The sequence below is a fragment of the Echeneis naucrates genome, chromosome 20 (assembly GCF_900963305.1).
Source record: "Echeneis naucrates chromosome 20, fEcheNa1.1, whole genome shotgun sequence".
NCBI lineage: Eukaryota > Metazoa > Chordata > Actinopteri > Carangiformes > Echeneidae > Echeneis > Echeneis naucrates.
In genome coordinates this window covers 9,213,365-9,240,161 of record NC_042530.1, presented here as the reverse complement: position 1 = coordinate 9,240,161, position 26,797 = coordinate 9,213,365, and the positions used below count along the sequence as shown (strand labels likewise).

The 26,797-nt window shown below is 41.5% G+C and overlaps 1 protein-coding gene across 2 annotated transcripts in view; it reads right to left on the bottom strand.

The window, feature by feature from the left end:
• Nucleotides 1-1,543: 1,543 nt before the first annotated feature.
• The window catches only part of sema5a (sema domain, seven thrombospondin repeats (type 1 and type 1-like), transmembrane domain (TM) and short cytoplasmic domain, (semaphorin) 5A), a 101,432-nt gene continuing 76,178 nt past the window's right edge, over nucleotides 1,544-26,797 (bottom strand). The window contains exons 16-22 of one of the 2 annotated variants that reach the window (XM_029528880.1): nucleotides 21,382-21,607; nucleotides 12,423-12,632; nucleotides 10,111-10,281; nucleotides 9,754-9,909; nucleotides 8,040-8,084; nucleotides 6,672-6,883; nucleotides 1,544-3,039 (exon numbers count right to left, since the gene is read on the bottom strand). In XM_029528880.1, coding sequence (XP_029384740.1) covers nucleotides 2,920-3,039; nucleotides 6,672-6,883; nucleotides 8,040-8,084; nucleotides 9,754-9,909; nucleotides 10,111-10,281; nucleotides 12,423-12,632; nucleotides 21,382-21,607 — 1,140 coding nt within the window. In that variant the 3' untranslated portion in view covers nucleotides 1,544-2,919. The remainder of the gene's footprint in view (nucleotides 3,040-6,671; nucleotides 6,884-8,039; nucleotides 8,085-9,753; nucleotides 9,910-10,110; nucleotides 10,282-12,422; nucleotides 12,633-21,381; nucleotides 21,608-26,797) is intronic. The other variant, XM_029528881.1, reaches the window with a different exon arrangement.

The window sequence follows — 26,797 nt, the reverse complement described above, 5'->3', positions numbered from 1 at the left end:
TTACATTCTAAGCGCTGTTTGGTGTTTTTATAAATCTGTCACCAGAGGCACTACAATAATCTTAAATCTCATTATTTTACTTTTCCAAATGTGTCTCTGTGAGGGTGTACTTCATTACAGCAGTAATTTGACCTAAATGCTAACATGTTCAGAATGCTAACTTGCAGTTTAACATTGCGTTGAGCACGGATTGCGGTAGCGTGCTTATTAGCCTTTAAGATGATGAAAATTAGTTTTGGCATTTTGGTCACAAACCAAATTCATCATACAGGGATCCTGAATGTCGCTTTATCCAATAGTTGTAAAGGTATTTCTGGATGCATCAAAGTGGTGGTGAGGTCAAGACTGCCATTACTGTTCCAATGTTCAACATGGTGATTATTTGAGCCAGCTGGCCCTCTGTGTGACATCTCATGATGCTTTGACTTCTTCATATACAGTACTAGTGAGCACTAATATTGTTCTCTGACAAATTAAATGACCTTTATTAATTCCTAAATGCCACTTTTGGAAAGTGATTGATTGTCCTTGGTCCTGCTGCCAAAGAAGAATGTTGCATGTGTCTATGAACCCCATAGCTCAGGATACGGGCAGAGCTTAAGAGAGCATGTGCACGATTCTGTTGACTGCAGATGTGTAAATGTGGTCAGGAAATATGTGTACATCCAGCCATTGTCAGTTTATGTTTTGTGTGGGGAGTGTGGAAAATGGCTGTTTTATATATCTTTCACATTGTCTGAAGGTGAATTATAAGGACTGATATTGACAGAAAAGCACACATTTTCAGCAGTTCACACTATTTCTACCTTTAACACATTGTTATCTACACACCTAGACACACTTGCACTGTTTTAAGCCCTTGTCTGTACTAAGAAAACTGTGTGTGTCTGTTGCATCTTTGTTTTCTCAGAATGAAGTCAAGGCAAGGAGAGATTGATTCCGACTCAGACATTGCCAGGCTGTACATTGAGTTGGATCAACAGCTTCCACTCACCACCCCCATTTCAACCGACCAAGCAGTGGATGATTAATAACACCGCCCCATTACCCTCTGCACACAGATGGGACGTCAGGTTGAAGGTTGATGGAGAACAGCACGGTGTGTAGTGTTACATCCCATCATACAGATTAGAGTTTGGCCATCAGACAGCGGCCCCTTCACCTTTACCTCGCTGCAATTTCATGCCATTTGTATCCTTCATGTATCCTTCCCTGCTGCTGATGTCATTTGTCACTTAAATGCCCTGCTGAAGACTTCTTTAAAAATGGGTGGAGGCAGTGTTTCACTTTGGTTCTGAGTGATTTATGAAGTGTGGGTATGTGCTTACAGTACTGCGGGCTTAGAGGGTTGTTGCTTGAGGAATACCTAAGTCTCCAAAGTTGTCAGAACAAACTACACTGGACAGAAGTGTTTCACTCTTATAACAAAATGTGTTATATCAATGTCTAATTTAATTCACGTTTAAAGCTTTAGAGGGGCCAGAGAGAAAATAAAAAATTAGATTATAAATTAATGCGTAAAACTCAGACAAGCCATTTGTGTACGAAGCAGTTTTTAATTTATGCACAATAACACAAGCAGACACGTAAAAAGAGTTAGTTGCAACTGAACCATTGAATAACCTAATATCTGGTTATACAGTCTCAACAGAAATATCTGAAGTTGATGAATGGATTTCATCTCAGTTTTTGGGTTGCAATCCAGTTGGGGTTCAGGAAAATAGTGTTTGCTATGCTCCATCTGTACTGTACAGCAAATGCCGTTAACATTCTGCTTTCACAAATACATATTTAACTCAGAAGCCAAAGAAAGAACGAACACTATCAAAATTCAAAAGCAGTATTTTTTTTTTACAAAAAATATAAAAAGTACGGTGACAAAGAACTTGATGCAGGCTGATATGAATAATCCAGATTACTTGCTAGAATTCACATAAATTCATCTTTTTCTTTCAAAAGAAAATGTTTCATCCTTTAAACACTGTTGACATTAAATAAAAGTATTTAGAAAAACTACAGACACAAGCTTTGAACTTAACTTCCTGTACAAAAAACCACATAATTTTAAACACAAAAATGAAGGAAAAAAGCAAAACAACAAAATATGTTCTTGATCACTGCTCGGTGCAAGACCTGGCAAGAGGCTGTAATTGGGGAAAAAACAAAACAGTAAGCAAAGGCAAAACAAAGCTAAAATAAAATATATAAAACATAAGGAAAAACATAAACTTGACCACAGACTTCAAATATCTACATTCTGATTCAAGGACTTGGGGTTGATACTGATCCATCAGGAGGCTGCTGCAGCAGTAAATGGTACAATCACCCAGCATCATGGCAGCCATTATTTTTACGATCTCCAAAGCCAGTTCTGAACCTAAGACCAGCAAAGATGCTGTTTGCAAAGTCCAAAACCCTGGAATGCGATCAATCATGCAAAACAAAACAGAATGACAGAGAAAACACGTCAGATGAATTCATGCAAAGCGGTTCTGTGGTTATTTCCCTCATTACAAATACAGGTCTGTTTAAGAGGTGTCACAGGAAAATTAAAAGAGATCACATTTCCCACAGTCCTTTTTGTGTGATTTTCCCTTTTTTGTCCATGTTGGGAAATACAATTGTCTGTTTTTCTATTAGGGGCTTTGCCCCCTGCTCAAAAAAATTAAAATTAAAATAAAATCAAGCTTTCCGAGTGTACTCCAAGGCACCTGAGAGAAAGTGGGCATTTCCCTCTGTTGGCAACACTGTGTGTCTGATTTCATTACATACCAGCTGCCATAGAGTCTCAGAGTGGGACTGTCCCACACATGGTGACACGACTCTCAATACAAAGCACAAAGAAAAGGATACAGTCAAAACTGATGATAGGGTTTGTGTTCACACAACAGTATGGCGTGTGAACTGCTAAATCAAAGGTTAATAATCATCGTAGGTATTGAGGTCGGCGAAGTATGCATTGGTATAGGTCTTCCCGGCAAGCTGAGGGTTGAAGTACTTATTTCTTTCCTCGAGAATCAGATTGTTTTTGTTGAAAGCCTGTGGAGAAAAAGCAGAATAAGAGGAGAAAGGAGAAAAGGATAGAAGTCAGTATGAACTTGTTTGTGACTCATGGATCAAGTGATTATTCAGCCAAGATAGCAAGGTAAAAGCAAATCCATCTAGCCCAAAAAAAAAAAGATAAAATAGAGCAACACAAATCAATGGGAGGCCACTCAGTGAATGAAACATACATTTCACAGAGCAAGGTCAAAGCATTTGAAAACAGGCTGGAAAAGGATAAGCTACCACAAGGCTAAATTATTTTGATGCAAGTCTGTATGTCCACTTCTGTCATCTCTAATATCCAGCATCAGCGGTTTTTATGGCTGTTGGATTGTTGGTCCTCTAGGACAATCTAAGCCATAAAAATCTATCACGAGAGAGTCATTTCTCTGTTAAACAATATGAAATTGCCATGAGGGCATCTTCTCTGTCCCTGCGTGACATGGTACACATGGAAAGAGCTTCTAATGTGGTGCTCAATACAACATCAGCAATTTGGGAAATGGATGTGTTCATATCGAGTCTGCTGTATAGAGAGTGTATGTGAAGATTCCCTTAGGGGAGCGTAATTGAACACTTGATGATGCTACGTTTGCTGTTGATGGATGTTTCCGACTGACTCTGATAAGGAACAAAGTGTGCAGGATGAGAAAAACTCATATTTGCTTCTTTCCCATTATGTGATTTGCACACAAAGCGAATGTAATCAACACTCCTGCAGCCGTGGAGATGGTAATGTGTCACTGCAGGTGGCCCTGTGGCTGCTTTTAAACAGCTGTGCTACTATACTTGTTTCCCTCATCTGTTTGGTTTCCTTGCCTTAAACCTGCTTTTAATTGGCTGAATAAGGATTACATTTGAATTGTTGGAGTTGTAAACAAAATTTGCTTAAACAATGACGTGGCATTAGTGATTTAGAGGTAACAGAGAAGCATCATAAACGAGAATCACAATGAATTTTCTTTCTCAACCCATCAAATCAAGTAACAATACAGGGCAAAACACGAACAAAAGAAAAACATAAAAATGCAAATGGAGGCACTTGTTGGAGAAAAATAAGGGAGGCATACACTGCCGTCTGACAAACCAGGGGGAGTGGGGTGGGAGGGTGTGTTTGTGATGGAGGGATGAAGGCATCTGAGCAGAGAAAGAAACTAGAGTACTGTACTCCAACCTGCCACACACAGGAAGTGCCACAGGAAGTGGAAGGGCGGGGCACGGTGGGGAAGAGCAAGTAGAAGTGGTTGGGGTCAAAGAGTTGTTGGGGGGGGTCAAGTGGCAGGATGTTGTAGAGGTCAGAGGTCAGGGGTTAGTAGAATATCTCCAAGCCACGCATAGACACCCCCATGTTAGCAGAGAGAGGCTGGTGCATGGCAGGGTCGTCCAAGGGCAAGAGTACCGACACATCTGGCTGCAAGGAGGAGAGGAATGGGCAAGAGTCATCCTCAAAGAAACCCCACGGCCACATTCTGTCTTATAGGAAGCCTTGAAATGTAACAAATTCTACATCAGACTCCAGCTAAATGGTGACTCTGGATTAAAATTGCCAAATAAGTGGCTGGAAACACTCCAGTTGGCCAAGAAATGAGCATGAAGGGATATATATTGTGCATAACAATAGTGACTGATGTGCCATCAAAATCAGGATATCAGCCAAAAAGTCTAAACTATGGCATCAGGTGTTCATCGTTCTTCCTACAAACACTCAATAGAGGAATATTATTCTAAACATTTAGTGGCTGGAAATCCACTGCAACATGTGAACCATTTAGGCTCGGTGAGTGAGCAGAGTGTGCTTCTGAAAAATAAGACAGCTCATCTATCATGCAGGTCCTTTTCTATCTTCACCTGGACTCACTATGTTAATATCCACCGCTATCTGCAACTGAACTAAGTGAATTATATTCGATGCTCATGACTCCAATTGCATGATAGATGACACTCCTCACACAATTTTTCTGCAATGAAATTGCATTTGGAGACATTTGTTTAGATCCAAGGCTTCTATTCTCTCTCTGTGGCAGTTTCACAGTACGCTCATCAGTAAAGTAGTTCTGCAATCGGGCTCACTTATAATTTCAGAGATATCAAAATCAAGTCAACTCTAATACCAAATTTGAAGCATGTATACTCACAGAGTTGAATTATACAAACTACATAAGATTGCAGTGTTGAAAAACAGATTCATGACTGTCTCATACACTGTTTAGTATTTCCTGACCGTGGAAAACGATAATGAATGCAATCAGAGCTAAGGGCGCACTAAAAAGTTCCTCATCCCTTCCTGTCTTTAATTGGATTTAGAAAAAGTTCAGAATTCAGCAGTTTCCTGAAACAGCATTACATTTACCAGTCTGGCTGATTAGTCCTCATTTAGAGCCTTTCCTCTTTTAATCTTATTAAAAAAATAAAAATAAAATACTGTGTGAAAATATCAAAAAGTAATAAGTACTTACTGTCCCACGTATAATGCTGTCACAGCTAATACAGCTGTGTGCTAGAAACCACAGGGTGTTTCTTTGTGTCGTCACTTAGTGAAGGTGCAGGGCATTTTGCCTCCAACAGTTTTAGCCTCAACTGATCCAAAAGATCAAGAGGTTCTTCAAGGATCAGTGAAACATCCCATGAAACCTAATCGAAAGAAATGGCTAACTACAGCCCCCCCCCCCCCCCAAAAAGGGGGAAAAAAAAAGGGATTTTTATATATATATATATATATATATATATATAAAAAAAAAAACAAACCCGCCCAGTGGAAGTTGCACTTTCACTGAGAGAAAACCTGCAGTTGTTTGCTGGAATTAGAAGTTGTCTAGTCTGCTATAAAAAATTAGGACCAAAGACACAGATTACGACTGAACACTCCACAGCTTTTCCATAAAGTAAGAAACATAGGTGCCACAGCTTGGAAGTGCCTGCTAGTATTAGACTGTCTTACACATGTAATTTGTAAAAAAGAAACAATACATTTTGCCATGGTGCAGCATTAAAGTAGCTCTGCCTGAAACACCCTTTAATGCAGAGCCCTGGGAATTCTTGGAAAAAGGCCAGCTGGAGTGTTGAGTAGCAGTGGACAAGCACTAATCACCGGCTCAGTCTGGCACTAAAGGCCTGCTGTATCAGTGGATAAGAGGCTGTTTGTACCATGAGAGGAGCTGGATCGGTGTCATTGGCTCTGGTGCATCCAACACTTTGCTCTTAGGGTGCAATAATGAAACAAAGAGCCATCTAAGCAGGGAAAATTTGCAGATGCAGAGCCTCTCTACTGAGTTAGCATTAGTATGTTATGAGAAAGCAGTGTATGACAACTGACGCAGAACAAAGTTACACACTGACACACAGGGAGAGGATGTATGCACAACTGCCTATCTGTTACACAATTGGAGCGTGTCACTGCATGACAGGAGGGGGTTTGACAGCAGGAGTCATGCAGTAAGAAGTGCATTTAATCACAACTGACACGAGAGGAAGAGGCAGTCCATTGCTCAATGACTCAAAGTGGGCATGTGACATCAATTGATAAAGTCCAATAGCAAGGAAATGTAACAAACTGCTGCTTTGCCTCTACACAGCCAAATATCTGGCGCACAACCCGAAGTGAACCCAGAGAAAATCTATACACAGACCTTAATGGCTTCCACTGAGTCATATTTGTCCAGCTTGTTGATGTGGTTGGTGATGCTGGTGTTGAGCGGTGCGGCTGAGATCGGGTGGATGACGGTGGCGTCATGTGACTGCTGCTGATAGCGCTGACAGTACGAGTATACCAGCAGGGTAACCAAACAGCCGAGGATGGAGCTGCTGAGCCCCACAGCAATCATGTGGAAGAGGTTGAAGTCTGGAAGGAGAGGGAGAGGCTGCGGGTTATTCTCTTTCAATTCACACAAGTGGAAAAAAGTATTTCAAGATGCAATGCACTTGATAATAAAAAAGAACCATCTGGGCTGTTAAGGGAAAATAAAGTATATGATTGTTTTCTTTTCTCATTCTTATTTTAATGGTACATTGTCTCTGGCATTATGTGTGCTACCACACATCTGAATATGTAATTTTTTTGTGGTAATGTGAAAACACATGCCCAACTTGCATCTGGTTCAAATATGCATTTTTTTTTTTTATTTAGATGCTGTTCAAATGGCATAAAAACACATTAATGATCCAGTTCATTCAACCCCCCCATATTCAAATTTGCGCTGAAGCTCCAGTAGTATCATTCACAGGCATGACATCCAGGTAGAAATTCATACCAAGAAATTAATAATTAATTAGCTCAACTGAGATGTTTGCATTCCTCTGCTCTATAATATTGCTGTCATAGTCTAACTGCATTTGTTCATGTTTTATTCATGTCTAAAAGCAAACAATCAAATTGAAAATAAAGACATAATCCAAAGGGCTATAAAGACGGTCTGCTAACTATGAACTATTCTGTATCAAGAGTGCCGTTCTTTTCAGATTTAGCTTCGACATCATAAATAGAGAGAGTGATAGTTTGGTTGTTATTGCTGTGAGCAGTGTGCAGAGCCTTTTGCAGTCGGCATACGGCCTCCAACAAACTAAATAGTAACAGTAAGCCCACTCTGCAGGCTGTGTTAGAGCCAAGTCTTTATGGCACAAAAGGTGTCTGAAACCTTCCTTCTCTTATAGTTTATTGCTTTGAGTGCAGGTGCATCAGTCCCAGTGACTTGAAGTAAATGAGTATCTGTATTTTTTCTTATATGAGGATTGCTGCTGTTGGACAGAGGAGACATTAAAAATGATTTTATTGATTCACTCAAACTCAGCTGTATCTGTTCAAATGACTGTGTCGGTCATGCACCAAGTTACCTAAGACTTAGATTTTACTATAGAAAAGAGGACACAAATTGAAGGATGTACACTATCTGCTGCAATGCTGGTTATTAAAATGATAAAACAAGTGGGAGATGTTGCATTCCACAAGGCTGGTATTTTAAAGACACACATACACACATACATATATATTTATAAATTACCTCCACAGCGCCTTTCCTCCTGACTGGAGCGTGCAATCGAGACTTCTGACAAAGGAGAAAAAATAGCAAAAGGCAGTCGAATTAGGGCCAAAAATCACACACTTTCCTGTTAGTGTGACAAATTGTATCCTTGAAGGTGAGTGTACAGAGCGCTGTATTCAGTATGAACCAGATTATTGTCAAAGCTCCATGAGCTAATCATATCTGTGGCACCTGGAGTGGTTTATGCAAAGTATCAGCTCTTATTATAGAAAATGAAGTACAAGACATTGCTAATGAACCTTAATGGACTACCTTTCTCATTAAAGGGGATGGATGATAAGGTATAAAGGCAAATGGGTAATTCTACAAAGACCTGTGCAGGGTTTTCATGAGCATTATAACCCAGCTAATGAAGACAGAAAGGTTACAAATTTAGCTTTCAATTAAATGTTTATTCTATTTCATAACTAAAGGTTCCCGTTTTAAGAACTCTATCCATGAATATACAGTTTCTGTCTTTAGACATCTTTTGCATCAGCAGTAAAACAATGTGCACTAAATAAGCATTGTTTGTTAAAAACTTTTAATGATCTCTAGGTCGCGCAGATCAATGCTCCTGAGTGTCTCACATTACTGGCTATCAATAGGGAGATGCCTGTCCAAGTAAATATCAATACTGCCGATGTGTATGCGTGTGTGAATGCGTGCATGTGTGTTTTAGTTTTAGACGAGTTTCTCAACTTTCAGTGAGTCAAAGAGTGAATTGAAACAACAGTTTAAATGAATATTTAAAAAAAAGCACGGAACTGAGGTAGAGAGACATGAAAATAAGGCCTGTGTGTAGCACATGTAGTCATATGGGCTCATTTTCTAAAATGTCCCCAGATGGCTGCATACACGCGAAACACAAAAGACTCCTTTACAAGGTTCTCGTTTAAAACCTATTGTGACACATTAGACAGGCAGCTTAAGATGGATTCATGTCATCTTAATTAGTTAGACAGCTCTTCCGGCAGCAGCTCAGCTGGCAAAACTGAAAGTTATTGGCAAGGCAATGAGAAGCTGCTGACATTTAAGAATTTTGTTGGATTGGCATCAAATTTTGTTGATGAACAACTGTTCATTAGTAGCTGCTTTTAATCTAACGACAAAATTTTGATATTAGAGGAAAAGTCATAAATGAAGCATAGGTGCCGGAATGGAAAGAAAACAAAATATTGAATGATCACAGAGAAAACAGCCTTTCTAAACATTTATTTCTAAAAGCTATTTCTTCCCTAAACATTTGAAGAAAGTAAAACTGCTGGTGCAAGTGCTTTTTACATGACCTGACACACTCCGCCTCATAATGAAACTAATATAGAGGCAGGATTGTTGAAATGAGTAGAGAGACTGCCCTTAAGAGTGGCACTTGGGTTCACGCCCCCATGTAATCACCTACTGCACTCATGAGTCTTTGAGCTAGACGCTAATACCAACCATCCCCAAAAGTGCTGCCCTGTCGTTGAACCTAGCCTGTGGCCTGAGACCGTCCTTCCAAAGAATCCATAGTGCATTTCACTATCACAGGACTCCTGGAAATGAGCCAGTTTACATCTGGGTATACAGTGGTAGGTGGCAGAAACTCTGTAACGTACGTTTTTGACAATGTGCATTAAGTCATGCATGAGTAGCAAAGACATTACCAAGGTAAGGATCGTTTGTGTGCTCATGTAAATGTGTGTCTGATTACCTGGTATGAAATTGGAGTCAGGAGAACATGGCCTTGTTTCGGTGTTGTTGCCTAAGCACTGGTTTCCGGTGGGAAACATGACATCACAGTGACGCACACGCAGCTGGGCTCCGTTCGGGTCGCAGTGGGACCACTCTGACCAGCTGGACCAGCTCTCTGGAAACGACAATGACAGTGTGTCGTACAACCTGTCCAGTGTGCGTTTAGTGGATGAGTTTGTCAGTGCATATTAGTCATGCATGAGTGTCCTCGGAAGGGGCTGAGAGAGACTAAAGAAAATAAGCAATGTGTGATGGATTGGTGGCCGAGTGGGGGCCTTAAGCTGCTTATCACTGAGGTGTTTGTGTGTGTGTGTACCTGGACAGGACTGTGTGTTGCACAGTGCCTCCTCGGTGTGCAGGCCCAGGCAGATGTCCCCTCCATAAGCAGGCGGGGGGTTGCTGCAGGTTCGTGTCCTCATATAGTGGCCCCCTCCACATGTCACAGAGCACTTGGACCATGAAGACCAGCATGACCAGCTGCCGTCCACTTAACCCAGAATATCAAAGATAAGTTACCAAAAAAATTCAACTAAACGAAAAAGGTAAACATTTTTCTCCTTTTTTTTTCCATGGAGTGTCGCAGGGAACAGTAAATTTCACAGTTCTTTGGTTTTCTTGGAGAGTATGTTTTGCCTTTCATGTTTTCAAGAATGAACTGTCCAAGCTATTTCCAAATACAATTTCCTCCGAACATCAAGTGATTGGGAACATTCCAAGCCATTTGAAACAGTGATGTGTGGTGTAAAAATATGAGGCAATTTGAATACATGTGCATGTGTGTGTGAAGTTATGGGATGTGTGCTTCATCCAGCTTTTATAGCAACCCCCCCCAATGACCGTGAAGTTAATCGTCTCTCCTCTGATTAATAAAGATAAATGAAGCATCACAACTCTCTGTTGTTCTTCCCTTCATGTTGTGCCAACTGGCAAATGTGTGGCTGTTAAGGACACAAGGGAATTCATAGCAGCATTACCACATAGGGAAAACACAGAAATACATAAATACTGCAGCTGAATGAGACAGCGCAGACAGAGAGGGATGAGGACAATAAAACAGGGTCAATCTCTGGCCATGAGTCACAACAGAGGAAAATCGCCTCCACCAGTTCTCAGGATAAAACCTCACTGCATTGAGGCAGAGAGAAACACCACTTGTCAATTGCTTTTAAAGACCTGAGAACGACTGGGAGCGTTGTGCAGGTAATTGAAGCTGCCGAAGCTTTTTGTCATTTCGGTGTAATTTCTTTATCACCAAGTGACATTTAAATCAATACCTGGCCCTCAATGACAGATCGTCTCATCTCAGGCGCAGACGCAAGAAACGCAGATTCATTTGTTTCCAAACCAGATAGATGGCATACACGAGACAGTTTTCCTCCTGCTCCTTCACAGTACGCCAACACGTTTAAAAAAAAAAAAAAAAAGCACTGGATAAGCCATAGGGGGATTACAATTGGTCTACTGGCACAGTCTGCATCCCTAAAAATAATATCTCAATTTCAGAAGGGTGCTAATTGAGTATGCATTAGTATTCATTGCTACTCAGCCCGGGCTATGTCAGTCCCTTTGGGGAACAGGAGAGCAGAGTTGTTCATCAGCATACTGTAGCTATGGTATTATAACAGTCAACATCACAGAATGGCCGCACAGCGTGCATTCACATAGTGATGTGGCCACGAAAATGAAAGTGCATTCACTTAACATCTTACACGGGGGAAGCACTTTGGGCAAGCATGCAGACACAGTCTGCCCAGAGAAAGCAAATGTGATATTCATAGATTTCTTCAGTCTTCATCCCCACTCACAGCTGTTCTGTTAACAACTCAGACTGTTAGCAACCACGCTCAACAGGAGGGCGTGCACTTTCACTGAGAGAATTAACAGGCTGAAAAAATAAGTATTGATGGCTGTTCGCTCTCGTGTCTCGTCCGCTTACTTAGAGCACATGCACGGCAGCGTTTATGAAGACAGATCGCAGGTGCTGAAGACGATGTGCGGCTTTTGCGATAACTTAAGCCCTTTTTCTGGTGGACTTGATTAGTAATCATCTGAGAAAACGCCCTGCGTGTCTGCTTTGTGCCTGTGCCGGACACCAGGTGTGTTTTTTGCCATACTAAGCACTGGATTTCCATTTAGATAGCTTACATCCCTCGTCAGATAAAGTATTCTTTTAATTAGTAAGCTTCGTCTTGCCATCTTCCACCACAGAAGTGTTGAAAATGCATTGTCTCAGGGCTTTTCACAACAGAATAAGGCCTCCCATCGCTGAGAGCATAATTACCCACCAATGTAATTACACACTGGAGTGCCACAGGGATTTCAGGGATCTCTTTGATTCCTGGTGTAAATTGGGGTCTTCATCGCACCTCTTATCTACATCAGATTTTTTTGCCGTTCCTGAATATTTGGTTAGGTATTTTTTCACTGTAATTCTTAATCCATTAATCAGGGGAAAACATAGCTTGAGCATGGGTGGAGTAGTCTGCATTTATCTGTGTGGGTGAAAAAAGGCAGTTGGATAATTGACTCCTGGCCTTGTAAGTAATCTTATCTCAGTCTTGTTCTCAGCATGTGTGTCTTTACAACTCAAATGGCTTTCAGCATGTTGAATTAATGTGCGTTTCTTACCTGGACAAGGGGTGATATTACACTCCTGGTACTCCTGTGTTGGTCCCAGGCAGGCTTGACCTCCATACTTGGGCTCTGGATTACTGCAGGTCCTCTTACGGCTGCGGATTCCCCGGCTGCAGTCTCGGCTGCATTGAGACCAGGAACTCCAGGACGACCAGCCGCCATTCACCGTGTGGCCTGAGACCCTCCCGAGACGAAGTACCTCACCTGAAAAAAAAACAGACAGTTAGTCTGTTGTCAAAGCGACAAGACAGTTTTACACTATCTCAGCACTAAGGACTACATTTCTGCAAACACTGCTGTGGTTGTCCTCTCTTCCTGACATCACTTCACTTTTGCTGGTAACAGCTCTTGTTGGTGATGAATATCTGTTTTTCTCACAGCTCACAAACTCAATTTGTGCTGAAAGATCGGTGACCAGCTCTTGATTTGTGTTTAAATCATTAAGAACTAACTACGGAAATAGATAGACTGGCACACAGAGAGACAGCCAGACAGAAAGATGATAAGGTAGGTAGATGGTCAATTCCTCACACACCTCTTGCCAATTTCGAAAGATGGATTTAGTGAGAGCCGAGTGTGTCATGTCAGTACGCAAACATGTTCGCTTATCAAATAAAAGCTGACTAATGTGTGTACTCTAATCTGGAATGAGTCGAATAAAGGAGTCCTAATGAAATATGAAACTGTAATTTCTATTAAACTCTAATTACTGCATGCATTAATCAGCAGCATGGAAAGATGCCTTGTGGTGAGAGATAGTGAGCAAAATGGCTTCTGGCCTTTCTGAATGAAAGGACAGAACTTAACGGTTTAAATGGACTAATAATCACCTCAAATTGTCAAAAAGTCATTGCCCAATCACTTCTCTGATGATTTGCTCATTCAGTAACTGGGCTATTGTCTATTTTTCAGATGACAATAGAAATCTGTACATTTTGTGCCAGTGCTGTTTAATCTTTGCCTCTGACAGAATCGCAGTGACCTTCCTTCTTAGTCTGCAGTCTCAATCTCAGGTTTTCTTTTTTCCTTCTTACTATCATCTATTTCATCTCCTCCTCTTCCTCTCTTCTCTCTCTCTGGTGTCTTGTCTCACTCCCTCTTCATCGTCTGATGAGGCCTCATTAGTCAGCATGCTCTATTCACTGACAGTTATCATGGCACCACTGCTTAGTATTCTCACAGAGAGGACAGTGTGTTTACATAGCACATATCCTCGACCTGCTTATAACTGCCGTCGACCTTGGCGGCGCACAGGGCACCGTGGCATCAAGCCGGTGTGAACACTGACAGGTCTGTCGAGGCCCCTGCTCTTTATCGATTCTGAGCAGATAGTGGCGAGGACAGCCCCGCCTGCCGCCGTGTCCCGTTCTCGTTATCAAGCTGTATGTAGTCCAGGAGACTGTGCTGCTGCTCTGAAGGCAAAGGAGTCCCTCATAATGATGCTTGTCATACATGCAAACACACGCACATACTTAAAATGTCAACGCACACCTCACCTGACAGCGTCGACACTTGATTACGCTCACTCCCAAAATGCGCACACAGCCCTCAGCCCAGCCTTAAACTGCTCTGACACTCTAGGTATTGTTAATGCTGCATCACAGGGGCTGCCCTCCCGTCACCAAAACAAACAGCGCGATGCCCTCCTCTCAAATAGGAAGCAACTGGATATATCGATCTGCACAAGAGCCACACAGAGTTGGAGAGAATTAATCCTCGCTTTCTTGACAAGCTGGGCTGAGCCAAAAACTAAGAAGGTCACAGTGTGACATCTAATAGTCCCCACTGCAAAGAAACTAGGACAAAAAAAAAAAAAGTTCCCTCCTCCTTTCTCTTGCTCAATATCCCCCCTGCTCAAAGACAACACACTGCAAACTTGTGTGTGTGTGTTTGTTTGTACTTTACAGATGTAGGCATATGGAAAAGGGGGACTCGACGAGGCCACACACAGATGCAGTGCTGTACTATCTAATGTACCTTGTATCAGTGAGAAAAGAGGAAATAGGAAAGGGAGAGAGAGGCAGAGGAGGAGATGAGATGGCATCTTCAAACCAGAGCGATAACGCCGCTGTAAGTCCTACAGAAGCGAGAGGCAGAGAGGTGGAAAAATCACTGACTGCCCCAGTAAAGAGATGCACTAACGTGTGAACAAGGTTTTATCAACAAGAGTCACGCTGGACCGCTGTTGGCCTGTCCTAGATTCTCAACTGCACATTCACTCTCCATCACTCTTTCTTCCTCCTATTTCTCTTTAACTTGCCTCCCTGTGGAGGAACCAATTTCTTTGAATGTGTGTGTGTTTGCACATAGAGTTTGTATTTGTTAAAAAAAAATGTGCATCTGATTTTGCATACTTATGTCATGCCTTATGAAACACAAAATAAGTGGCTCTGGTTTCTAAAAGCAGCATGATATTCCCCAAGCTGTCTGAGTTCTATCAAGTGATATCCGACCCAGAAACTGTCCAGGAAGGATGCTCTGTGGAGGGACGCACTGAAGTAAGGGTGCAATTAAAACCCCATTTCTGAATGATCGGTGCGTGCGAATGGACAGAAAAACAGACACACGTATAGCCAGTATGAAAACTTTGCAGGAGTTCCCGAACGTTATGAGATGATCTTGAATTTACCTGAAGTGTGCTTTGCTGCAATAGAAATGTTTTATGCATTGAACTGAAGGTTAAACTAGCTTGTTGAGCTTGTTTTTCCATTTGCATTTCTACACAGGATCAAAATCGCAATGACTGTCAACTACTGACGTCTAAAATTTCATTCCTTTGCCAAAGAACATCCTTTCAAAGGAAGAAACCAAACTTTCACCTTACTTTTTATCTTTGAGTTGGATTTTTGATTATTTGACTGGGCATCGCATGATATGACTGGCGAATCGCCCTTGAATGCACCTCCAACCGAGGGAGTGAGTGTGAAAATGCTCTCTGCTGTTCCAAAGTACAACAACACAGGTTTGACAAGAAAATTAGAGCAACGGCATTTACTGTGATGGATTGCCTCCCTTATGCAGGTTTTGAGCTTCACAAGTTGATTTTTATGCTGCAGTGAAAATTACATGAAACCAGCAGCTTGTTGAAAGGTGAAAATTGGACAAAACTTGGCATGGCATTATTTAGAAAATCATATGAAACAATGTAAATTACCTGTAACAATCCAAGTAATTTAAACCAACAGAACTGTTTCATATATTTCTATTTATTTATGCCAAACTACGAATTGGCTGCCATCGGACTTTACTTCCGACTTTACTTTGTTCAACCTATATAGTTCTTGGAAGAAAGGAACATCAAGAGAGGAAATTCAAGACCACTTCTTTTCCATTTATCCTTCATGCCAATACATTCACAGGCAACACAAAAGAACCTGGTACCACTGGTTGTAGTAGTGTGCTTCAAGGGCTTGTTTGTCTTACGCTTTCGAAAGAATGACCCAACTGAACATTCTGAAATTGCCAAGGAACAGTGCAAACAGGATTGATTTCTTTTTAAACTTGAAACTTGCTTCCATCAAAGAAACTGCCTTTTCCATCTCCTTGGTAATTGGTAACACAGCTCTCAAATCCAAGGCACCTTGTTTGTCTGATTAGTCCCCCCCCCCCCTCAAAAAAACAAAAAAAAAAAACCAAAAAACCCCCCGCAAAGCAGAAAGTGAACCAATATCAAAAAAAGACAGGCAAAGATAAGTCTGATTGTGCGCACACATGCATCGCTGCTTCATCTTAATCGTAAAACCCCAAATAACAAACACCATCCAGTCTATGTTTTCAAGAGCTTAGTGCTATGATTTCATGTGGGTGAGGTGTGGCTTTGTCCCAGCGGATAGGCATGTTTTACGAGCTTAACAGTTCAAGGGTGCCCTAGAAATTTTGTGTCAAAGACAATTGCCGTAACATTTCTGAACTCTCTCTGTCTGACAGTAATCTTAAAGAGGGCAGAGGTTATGCACTTAACAGAGGGGTTCGAGGCAGAGAGAGACATATAGGGAGAGACCTTGTAATCACCAACCTGGTAACAGCTACAATTCTATAAGAGCCAGTAATAACTATCATCAGTTCAGCTGCTGAGCATTTAAAGATTGAGGGGACCAGGTAAGAGCGAGTGACTGGAAAAAGAGCCAGACAGACAGGCAGGCAGGAGAAAAGGTAAGAGTGAATGAACAAAGTGTATTTGAGTTATTCCAACACAGATTATATTTTGTAGTGTAGTTACTCATTGTGATTATTTAGCACATTATCATTTAATGAAATAAAACCACATCTCTCAGGTACCCATCGGTAATGAAGAACAATTAAATAGCTGCAAGATCTTTTCTCTGTAATCATTAGAAACAAGCACACCAGAGACCAGACCAGTTAAATAAGCCATGTGTTAATTCAACTAGTTTGACTTCTTTCTCGATCACCACCGAGCCCTCAGAAAAAGCCTTGCTGGCTGGAGGGGAAGAGAACAAAGCAGGCAGAGAAAGACAATAAGGATACTCGGACGGCTGTCATCCGTCAGATGGATCCCTCAGCACTGTCCTGTGTCTACTCAATGTGTGCTCATGACGTCCGTGCGTGAGAAACTAATCCCGAGCCCACAAGGAGGCCCTGGCCTTGATACTAGATCAGCTGAAGTGAAACACATCAGGCTGTTGACACATTACCGTTTCACCCTTGGGAAAAAAAATGAAAATGAAAAAACACCGAAGTGATAACTTCTAAAAACTCAGTATTACGATGGTTGTATCATGGAACTGGTCTAGCTGAGATTTCTTGTGGCGCTACAGAAAGATATTGATTGAATCGGACAAACTTATCTGTCTCACTGACATGTAGCTATGCAGAAGATATTATTGAGCTGGTCTAGCGGTGCACCGGCCCGGCTTATGGCAGCTGACTGAGTGACTAATAAGAGAGTTGAACTAATGATCGACAGCAGATCGCAGCCTGCGAGGAGGGTGAGCTCCATCGTTACTCTACAGCAGACTGGTTAGTGATTGACGGGTCCTGAAAACCATCACCTCAAATGATGATTTTTGACTCTTAGCAATAATGTGGTAGTGTTTGGGCAGGCTTCAAGACTTAACTAACTCACCTGACTCCCTCTTCTCCCATTTTTCATAGAACATGCACTCAAGTAACAGTACCTGTACTTCACGTCACAATTTGGAAACTTTGTACTCACTAAAGATAAATATTAATATTTTTATTTATTTGTCATCTTTGGACACCATTGTCTTAATTTATTATAGCTTAATTTATCAGAGAAATTATGATGCATTGCTATATATTACATGGCAATGCTGCATAACACTGATGTGAAAATTTAAATTTTGACAGAGAATTATTGTATCTAAGGGGAATCAATACGATTTTGACTCTTGAGAATGGCTAAACCTTTGTCTATAGTTAAAGGCACAGTTCAGTGTACAGAATATATATAAGCACCCATTGTCTTGCGTACAGCATCTTGTAATATAAATGGTGCAAATTTAATATGAAGACATATTAGACATGGTCCATGTCTATGGGATTTTTTCTCAAAGGAAGTTCAGAAATATATGGTTGCGCGGGTAATTTTGCAAATAAAGGTTTGGCTTTTGATTCAAGAATGTGAAATATGATAAAAAGGAAAATGATTTCAACTGCTACAAGACTAATCACTGGGTGTACATGACAAGATAGATCTTTCAATTACTACAATTCTCAATTAATAAGCCATGATCATTGAAACAAAGCAAGTATGTGTGCTATATAAAAGCTCATTGTAAATGCTAGGTTAAAGATATATTCAGAATTTATTCCTCATAATAAAAACAGATAGAGATCTTCATATGAGAGAAACTGAAACTAAAGAAAGAAGAAGCTGGGGAGAGGTCGGGGAAGACATAAGCGTACTGTATCTCAAAAATGTATTTACTCTCCCTCTAACCCTCCATATCTGTGCAGGTCCAGGTGTGTGTCAATAACACGTGCTTGGTGAATACAATCCAAATTGTCAAATGTCAGAAACGTCTGATAGCTTTGAGGCTCAAAGCTTTGAACATGATGACATTCTGTCTGAGGAGTGCAGACATGAAGATTATCTCAGGCAAAGCGGAAGGATGAGCTCCTTATTAAGTGTCCAGGAACATCAGAGGGAGTTCATATGTTGGTTTCAAATCAGTGAGAGACAGCAACGCTTTTCTCCCCTTCAAATGTCTACTCCTGACAGCAAAAGATGTTTGCAGCATGTTTTTTTAATTTGCTAAAACAATCTCAAGACAACAACAACAACAAATCTCAACCTCACTGACTTTATATCTCCTTGAGAGAGGACAATGCAAACACATACGGTAACGCATTTCTCTAACAATGAGGACGACTGTTTTAGGCTTTAGAATTGTTAAAACAATTAGCCAACATTATGTTTACAATCCCCTGTAAAGCTCAGTAACTGAGTTGACTGGTTTGCCATCTTGCTGGGAAGTTAATGGATGGTGGAGATCTCTATGCATCAAGAGGATAGACTGATGTAATCTAAGCACAACTTTTAGGGTGTGTAGAAGTGGTTAGTCTATAAAAGTGGGGAAAAAAAGAGATGGATCTCTCTGTAACTAACAACTGGGCAGTGTTAGCTTTGTCTACATTCAGTTGATGATGGGACTTCTCCGCAGAGGCCATGTGGTCAATGGAGCTACACTAATGTAAGCTACGGTTGGTTAGTTAACACCTCCAGGCCGTCTGGAAACACTTTCACTTTGTATTGTCTTTGTCTGGTTTGTGTTTCCTGTTAAATACAGAAGATGAAATCTGGATGCGGTGAATTCTGTTTTAAGGTCCATTTGATGGATTCAGTGTGAGATGAGGAACATCACTTTTTAGCCTTGAATATAAAATGAGCAGCTGATCACATTTTTCATGTCACATATGTCTTATGGCTCATATTTCAACCTATTTAATAGTTAATTACAAATGAAAGTCCCATGCACACTCATAAATTGGACATATATACCCCACCAACAAAAAAAGATTCACATCAACCCAAGCCCGTGTGTCACCCGGCCCAATGTTCTCCGGATGGATGGCAGGTTTGATAATGCTGGAAATGCAGGAGCGGATCACTGGAGTCAGTTCTCTTTGCTGACAGTTTTGACTTAAGACTCCTCAGAGAAGTGAATCAAACACAACTCTGGAGTTGAACAATCAACTTGGGACAAGTGGTGAGTGGCTCTGAGGCCTTTTCAATCAAAAACTACACAAAGTGAAAATATTTTTTTTCCCCAAGGATGAAGAGAACGTTTCATGTTATAGAGAGATGTTTCTTCATTCAAAAGCTTGAATGGAGAGAAAATATTTTATTTTCATATCAAATCAGTCAGTTTTATTCACATAGCTGTGCTTTGAGGAAATGTAGACCAGAAACATAGCCTACAGTGATGTTGATTACTTATCCAGTTGAATTGCCAATATAAGTGAAATATAAAGTGCAAGAGCATCATGACAAATTACTGCTGCTGATAATCTTTAGGACATAGTGAAGTCTGTCTCTATTAACAGCCAAATTCTAACCTCCAGAAACGGCCTCCAGCACTGCTGCTACATAATTTTCACATCAATAATCTTAGTTAACAGTGTTACCATTTTCTTTTTCCTTTTAGCACATTTGAGAGAACAACACTGTCTAAGTACTGGTTGCCGAATGGGTTTGAAGCTTGTGCAGTGCTGTTGACATACAACATCATCTGCCTGCTTTAATTTATAGGCTGCTCGTCCTACAGCACTGAATGACATATTGGCAAAAGTGACTGCAGAAACTGTCCTTGGCTTTTCAATTGGTTTAATTCACACTGAGGGTAATCTGGTGGCAGGCTTCTGGTGTCAACCACTAATGAAACACATTGTGTCTGTGACTAATCAGAAAAAAGACAGTCCTATTAAAGCTGAAGTCTTTGTTCACTAATGTCTCGGATGTGTGGCTGCCACTCTCATAGGGCTTTGAGTCTACAGTCAGTGTTTCTCTGAGCCTGCCAGACCTCATTTAAAACCCTCCAGGAACATTGAAATGTTGGTTTCAAAGCGTGAAGAGAACAACTTGTACCAGCGAATACACAAAAGGAAAGACAGAGATTGATAATCAGAAATGGAGAAGACATGACGGCTCAAGAGAGGAGAAACTCACTGATAGCGTACGTTAACAGCAGCATTGGTGAGTGGTGCAGTGGCCGACCACCCAGAGACACAGAGGAACTCAAAGCAATGTGAGGCTGCCGCAGCTTAGGCAGTGGCTAACTCCAACATGCTACAAAAAAATTTGCTTTCCCCTCAGACGCAATGAACTATAAACAAACCTTAACTGATTCATCTGTATGTGAAGCCCGTTTGCGGTGTTGTGGTGCCACCCATCTGTCTCTGCTCCTTCCACTTGACAACATAAACAACTTGTCAATTAGCAGTGCGTTTGAAGAGACGCTTACAGCATTTAACTCAGCAGGGGTGTGGCTGACTGAGACTTTGCAGTGCCCAACTGTGGCAAAAGGGAATAACTGGGATGACGGATACAGTGTGTGTAATTGTGCTGCTTTGCGAGACTGTGATTGAAATTTGTGTGTAAGCATCTCTGTGTTTGTGTGCCAGTGTGTGTATGTGTGTGGATCAGCTAAAATTAGTTGCTGCTGATCGGATTTATAAATTGAAAGTTTATAACACGTCCGATGCTTTGATCCACTGTCAAGGAGAATTGGGACATAAACATGAGAGCTGACTTAGATAGAGCTCCTACAAGTTTTGCAACATGAAGAGAAGAAAGCTAGAAAAAAAACAAAACATCTAATGAACAACAGACCCGCAGAAAGAAGGAGCGGCTTGTGGTGTGAGGGCCAGTAACTGGCCTGCAGAGATGCAGTAAACCAATTGGAATGAGGGAAAAAAAAAGAAACATCAAAGCTGGAGAGACCATCTGCATCATATACTCTGCCCTCACCGTCAGTGGAGCAGCCAGTTGATCCGTCGCTGGAGCAGTAGCGCATCTCGATCCTCTGTCTGCCCACCTCCAGCAGGCTGGGGTCGGGAATGCGAGCTTTGCAAGTGTAACGGAAACGCTGCTCGTAGTGGCCGCCGTTGTCCGAGATGTTGACGGGTGTCCAGGGGGTCCAGGGTGTGGTTTTCTTCAGGTCAGGACAGGGCAAGGTGTTACATGACTGGTACTCCTGCAAGCACAGGGACAGACGCAATTCCCTCCATTACTGTAGAGCTTCTGGTCCATTTCGTTGCAGCTACGTTTGCAGACAAGTGAACCAGCCATGTCCAGGAAGAGATAATCACATATCATTTAACCAACAATTAAACCACCTCAGACAGAAATTTCTGGAGTGTTTCCTGAGCATAATAATTGACGGACAATAGCTTTGGAAATACTCATCAGTGACTAATATGAATTAAAACACTTTGTTTTACGAGAGTAAAATCAGTCCCACTCAGCCCCCCCTCTCCACAAAAAAAACAAAAAAAACTAAACAAGACAATATCCTAACAAAAAATCTGAGCCCCGTTTGCTTGTCCCCATTGTAACCTGTCATTTTGCCCGCACACACGAGAAAGGATGCTTTTCCATCATAAACATGGCAAGATGCAAACAAGTGGGGCAGAAAAGGTCATTGGTCAAGTTGAATTTATTACAGAGGGGAAAAGATGGAGGAAGGAGGTGAGATAAAGGGGGAGTGATGCCAGGAAGAAGTTAATAGAAAGAGAGGTGGGGGAGGAGGAAATGATGGCAACTCTTTTTCTCATATGCGTCTGGCTTTGAGAGCTGGCAATAAAAATGAAAAATACACCTTTTAAGCACTAACAATTTGATATGGGAGTCTCATTCAGAAGTGTAATAACTATGTAATTTTCATCCACTTCCAAGAGCCAATCTGGACTAATGGTCAAAAATATTAATCTTCTTCTGTGGACCTATATTTGTTGATATGACTCCAGATGATAATAGGTGTGTAATAGGCATTTTGGCAACCCTCTTGTCCCCAGCTAAAGAAATAAAGAGGTGGAGGTAATGATTCGTCTGGAGAAAATGACACCAGAGAGGAGAAGGTGAGACCACTGCCATTTTCCTCACCACTTGTTTATTTATGCTGAATAGGCCTTGAGTGACTGCCAGACCTTGACAAAATAAGATAAGAGTTCCTTTCTGCACATCTGTCAGCCTGCCACATGGGATAGTTTGGTAGGTCAGCTGAGAAGAGCACTCTACATTATACAGTATGCAGGTCTATATTTCCCCATCTTGCTGACTCTTTCATGCTCTCTATGTGTCACTTTGCATTCATCTATCTTTGTATTTATCTCACCTTCTTTTCCACACACTGTTTATAACTGTTTTAGTGTAAGCTCTCAGGTTTGTTTCTGTTTCCCTCTGAATCACTGTTTTATCTCTCTCTGTCTCTCCCTGTACACCTTCCTTTCTATCTCCTCCTCTCTCTCACTGCCTTTGTCTCTCTTCCCCGGGGAACCAAGGTTAAAAACACAGGGAGGATTTAGATTCTGTTCGGGCCACCGTGATGAATGAGGGTGTCACCACCAGCGCACTTTCTGACTCCCTCCACCTAGCTCTATAATCATCTCCAGGCATTAATATTTAACAGCAATGCACATCACAGACCTGCCCACAATCTATGATTATTAGCTGGTAACAAAACAGAAGACAACAACAACAAAAAAAAAAAAGAAGTTCACCTTAGCATCTTGCCACCGCCTACAGCAACAGAAAAGCAACACATGGAATTAACTGGGGGGAAAAAGGCAAACGATCTGTGGGCGTTGTATTGTGTGAGTTGTTGACGGTTGGAAAACAACGGAAATATTTAATGAGGCTTGTCTGGTAAACATTTCTCTTGGTACTCTCTGAGGATTAGTATTGATGCAGAGGGGTAAGGAGATAATTGCTGGGTTTAAAGCTAAACCTCATTCAAGGTCTTCGAAGGCATCCGTGTCAGTTAAAGTCTATGCAGCGTGGTGCACAAGGTAAGTATAAGAGAGATGTCCCACTAACTCAGGTAACAGTTCTGTGGTTTATTTGGATTGTAGGGTTCAGGTTAAAATCACTGGAGACTGTATAAAAATTGCAGTAACAGTAAAATTTGATGATCAATCACAAAATTGGTATTGTGTGGAGTTTTCCTTGTTTTAATTATTGTGGTACACAGGAGGGCACACCACTTTGAGTGAAAGGTGGAAAAGTGAATGCTTGTCACAAACCACACTTTGGTAACGTCACCTTTGAAGATACGCACAAAGAGACTAAACGTGTAGAACAGCAATGGGACGTGATAACGTGAACAAATGGTGGAGGTCCCAGTATCAGCCATGGACTGCACTATCTATGGTTAGGATGTGGAAAAAATGGTTTACGATCCCTACTGTTCACAAATTTGCATTCCAAATAATCTTGAAGGACGGTTGACCATTGCCCTGACATACCCGTGCCTGCAAACCACAGAATTAACTATTCAAATCAAATTCAGTGAACCAGAGCAGTGAATAGGTGATCTTAGACATACAGAACGTGTTGGTTATGTAAATGTGACACTCTGAACAAACAGAAGGAGCTATATGTGAACTCAACTTCGACCCACTGTTCAAACATTTAAGCAAAAAAAAAAAAAGAAAAATCCCTACAAAATGAACAGTTAAAATCTTTAATCCAATTCTGTACACTGTTATAATGAGCTAATTATATGAGCATACAAACAAACCCCCCAACATTTCCTAAGCTTTCCACTCAGCGTCCCTCTCGTGTTGTTCGATTTCACAGAAATCAACCAAAAGTGAAAATATGGTGGAAAGCAGTCGACTGTAACAAGTGGCATGTGGAACACAAAACTGGATTCAATTCAACTCGTATCCATGCTCCCCCTCGCTAGAATGGTGATATGCATTATGGGTAAATGGAGAGTAGTGATTTTATGCTGTGCAACACCTTCAACAAGCAGCTGCTCTGAGACTGGCAACACTGTAATGTGTTTCTGGCTGGAGCTCAGGAGAGCTGGGTGGGAGGACGCTTGATAGCATTGTGACTGTCTCACACAAACAACCTACCTGGGCCGGTCACTATTCAACCGGTGGTTCGGCAGTTCGTGAAAAAGCGTGCATGCATGCTTCGACATGAAATTGGGGGAAAGTTTGACTTCAGTCTGGTACTTTCGCACTGAATGGTGTGTGTGCGTGTGCGAAATGTGTCCATGTTTATAACTTACAAAATGGATGGCTGAGTTATGGATTCAAGCAGCTCCCATCTCATTCCGTCTCAGAACTTTTCTTACTTTTTAACTGTAACACACTGAGGGGATTCAAGTTGGGAAGCAACAACGTAAAAAAAAAAAAAAAAAAAAAAAAGCAATAAAGAAGAGAAAGCAGAGAGAGACTGTGTGTTTCAGCATAGTGTCTGAGTATTTAAGTACAAAACCTAGACCTCTCTCCTCCTTTTTGACTGAAATATCCACAGATGTGGAGCAGAGGGTGAATCATATTGTGTGTCCCTAATTCTGTGTATGTAGAGTGCACACACTGTGTGTGTGTTGGTACACGAGACATTCTGTAGTGCCTGGCCAGCTGTGGGATGTGAATAATGAGTCACGCCTCTCCAGCTTCCTACCATCATTACACCTATTACACCTCTCATTGAACTGAGTGAGCTGTGTGTGAGAGACGGTATGTTAAAGGAAAGCATGTGTGGTGATCTAAATGTGTGCGACTCTTCACGTACACACTAGTATTCTGACATTTAAGGGGTTGGTCAAGATGTAAGATTAGAGTGATTAATTCCCTCCAATACTCACATCTTTATCAATAATATTTGAAACTGTGGAGATGGAGGCCAACTTTTCCTCAAGTCTCCATGACACATCAGTTCAATTAGCAGCGCTGACCAAAACACAATCTATCAAACGCCATTTCCTGCTTCACTCCGTCTCCCCACCAGCCTGACTTCATCATGAAGCCTGTTGTTGGCAAGGAGCAGAGCGCCTGGCTACACACCAGTGCACACGTGGATGGACAAAGGCACGCACAATAACTAACGCTGAACAGCACAAAAATACACAAATGCGTTCACACATCAGCCTGTCGACACAAACACCAGGTACTTAACCTTCATTTCGCAGGTCAGCGGCGCAACCAAACTCCTTTAAGGTAAATAGAACAGCTCTCAATGTGATGAAGCACCACATTCATCGACACTTTTACAAGACACATAGCTGAGTCTTATTTAACTGTGAGAAGCAGTCAAGGTGTGACATTCAGGAGAGAAGAATCGCCCTCTTTGATGCCTGGTTATGGAGGTATTTGATGTACTATTAAAAGTAGGAAATACCACGGTGAAAATATCTTGAAGACCGCCCGTCTCTGCGGAAGATCTTATTTAATCTGCCGCGAAAGACACTGGCACATGGCGCAAAGTGAGAACTACTTGCTAACTTGATTTCTGGCTATGTTTGTTGCTTTGGCAACAGAAATCTTGATCTCAATGAGATTACCAGATTAAATAACGACTATAGATAAGAAACCTCAAGATTGCCCCATATATAACAGAAATGTTGATGTAACAGTACCTGCTAATGAATACTGACTCATTGCTTCAGTGTTTGGGGAAACAACGTCTTCCAATGAATCCATGGCCGTCTGAGTGCGTCACCACAGATGGGAAGATCGCTGGAAGTATGGTGTCCAGTACAGAGCTGCACACTGCTGCTAGGCCACTACAGCTTTGCTTGTTTATTTCCAGCTGAGATTTTGCAGATTGTTCTGAGGGATCTGGGCCAGGGCTCAGACTGATAAAGTTACCATTATGTGGCTTTTCAGATCAGCACCTCAGGATTTGAGGCAATGACACACAGGGCAGCATTATAGCTTTGATGGAAATAAAGCCCCCTTGGTCAGTCAGTTCATCTTAACATGCATGTGGCACCATTTTGTTTTCAGGTGAACAGAGTTGCATGAGACACTCGTGTTTAAATTTAAGTGTCCTTGACCTCAATCTCTCCAAGCTAAACTTGAGCTTTCCTGTACCTTGCTCTGCAGTGAGCTCCTTGTGGTGGGAGTTTAAGTACAGAATTTAGCTTCAGGGATCAACAGAGAATGACAAAAAAACTTCTGAGATATACATTTTACAGCACGTTGAACTTTTACATTCCTGCAAGAGGATTCAACGGATCATCAGCAATATAAGACCAAGGCTAACTTCAATTTAAAGTTAGCTATACTTGTGAATGCTCTGCTTGACATCTCCTTAAAACATCCAGCAGATGTTGGCTCATTGCTGTCGTTTAATGTCTGGCAAATACCTGCAGCTGACAACAGGAGGCTTAAGCATAAACGCACACATAAGTACACACAACAACATC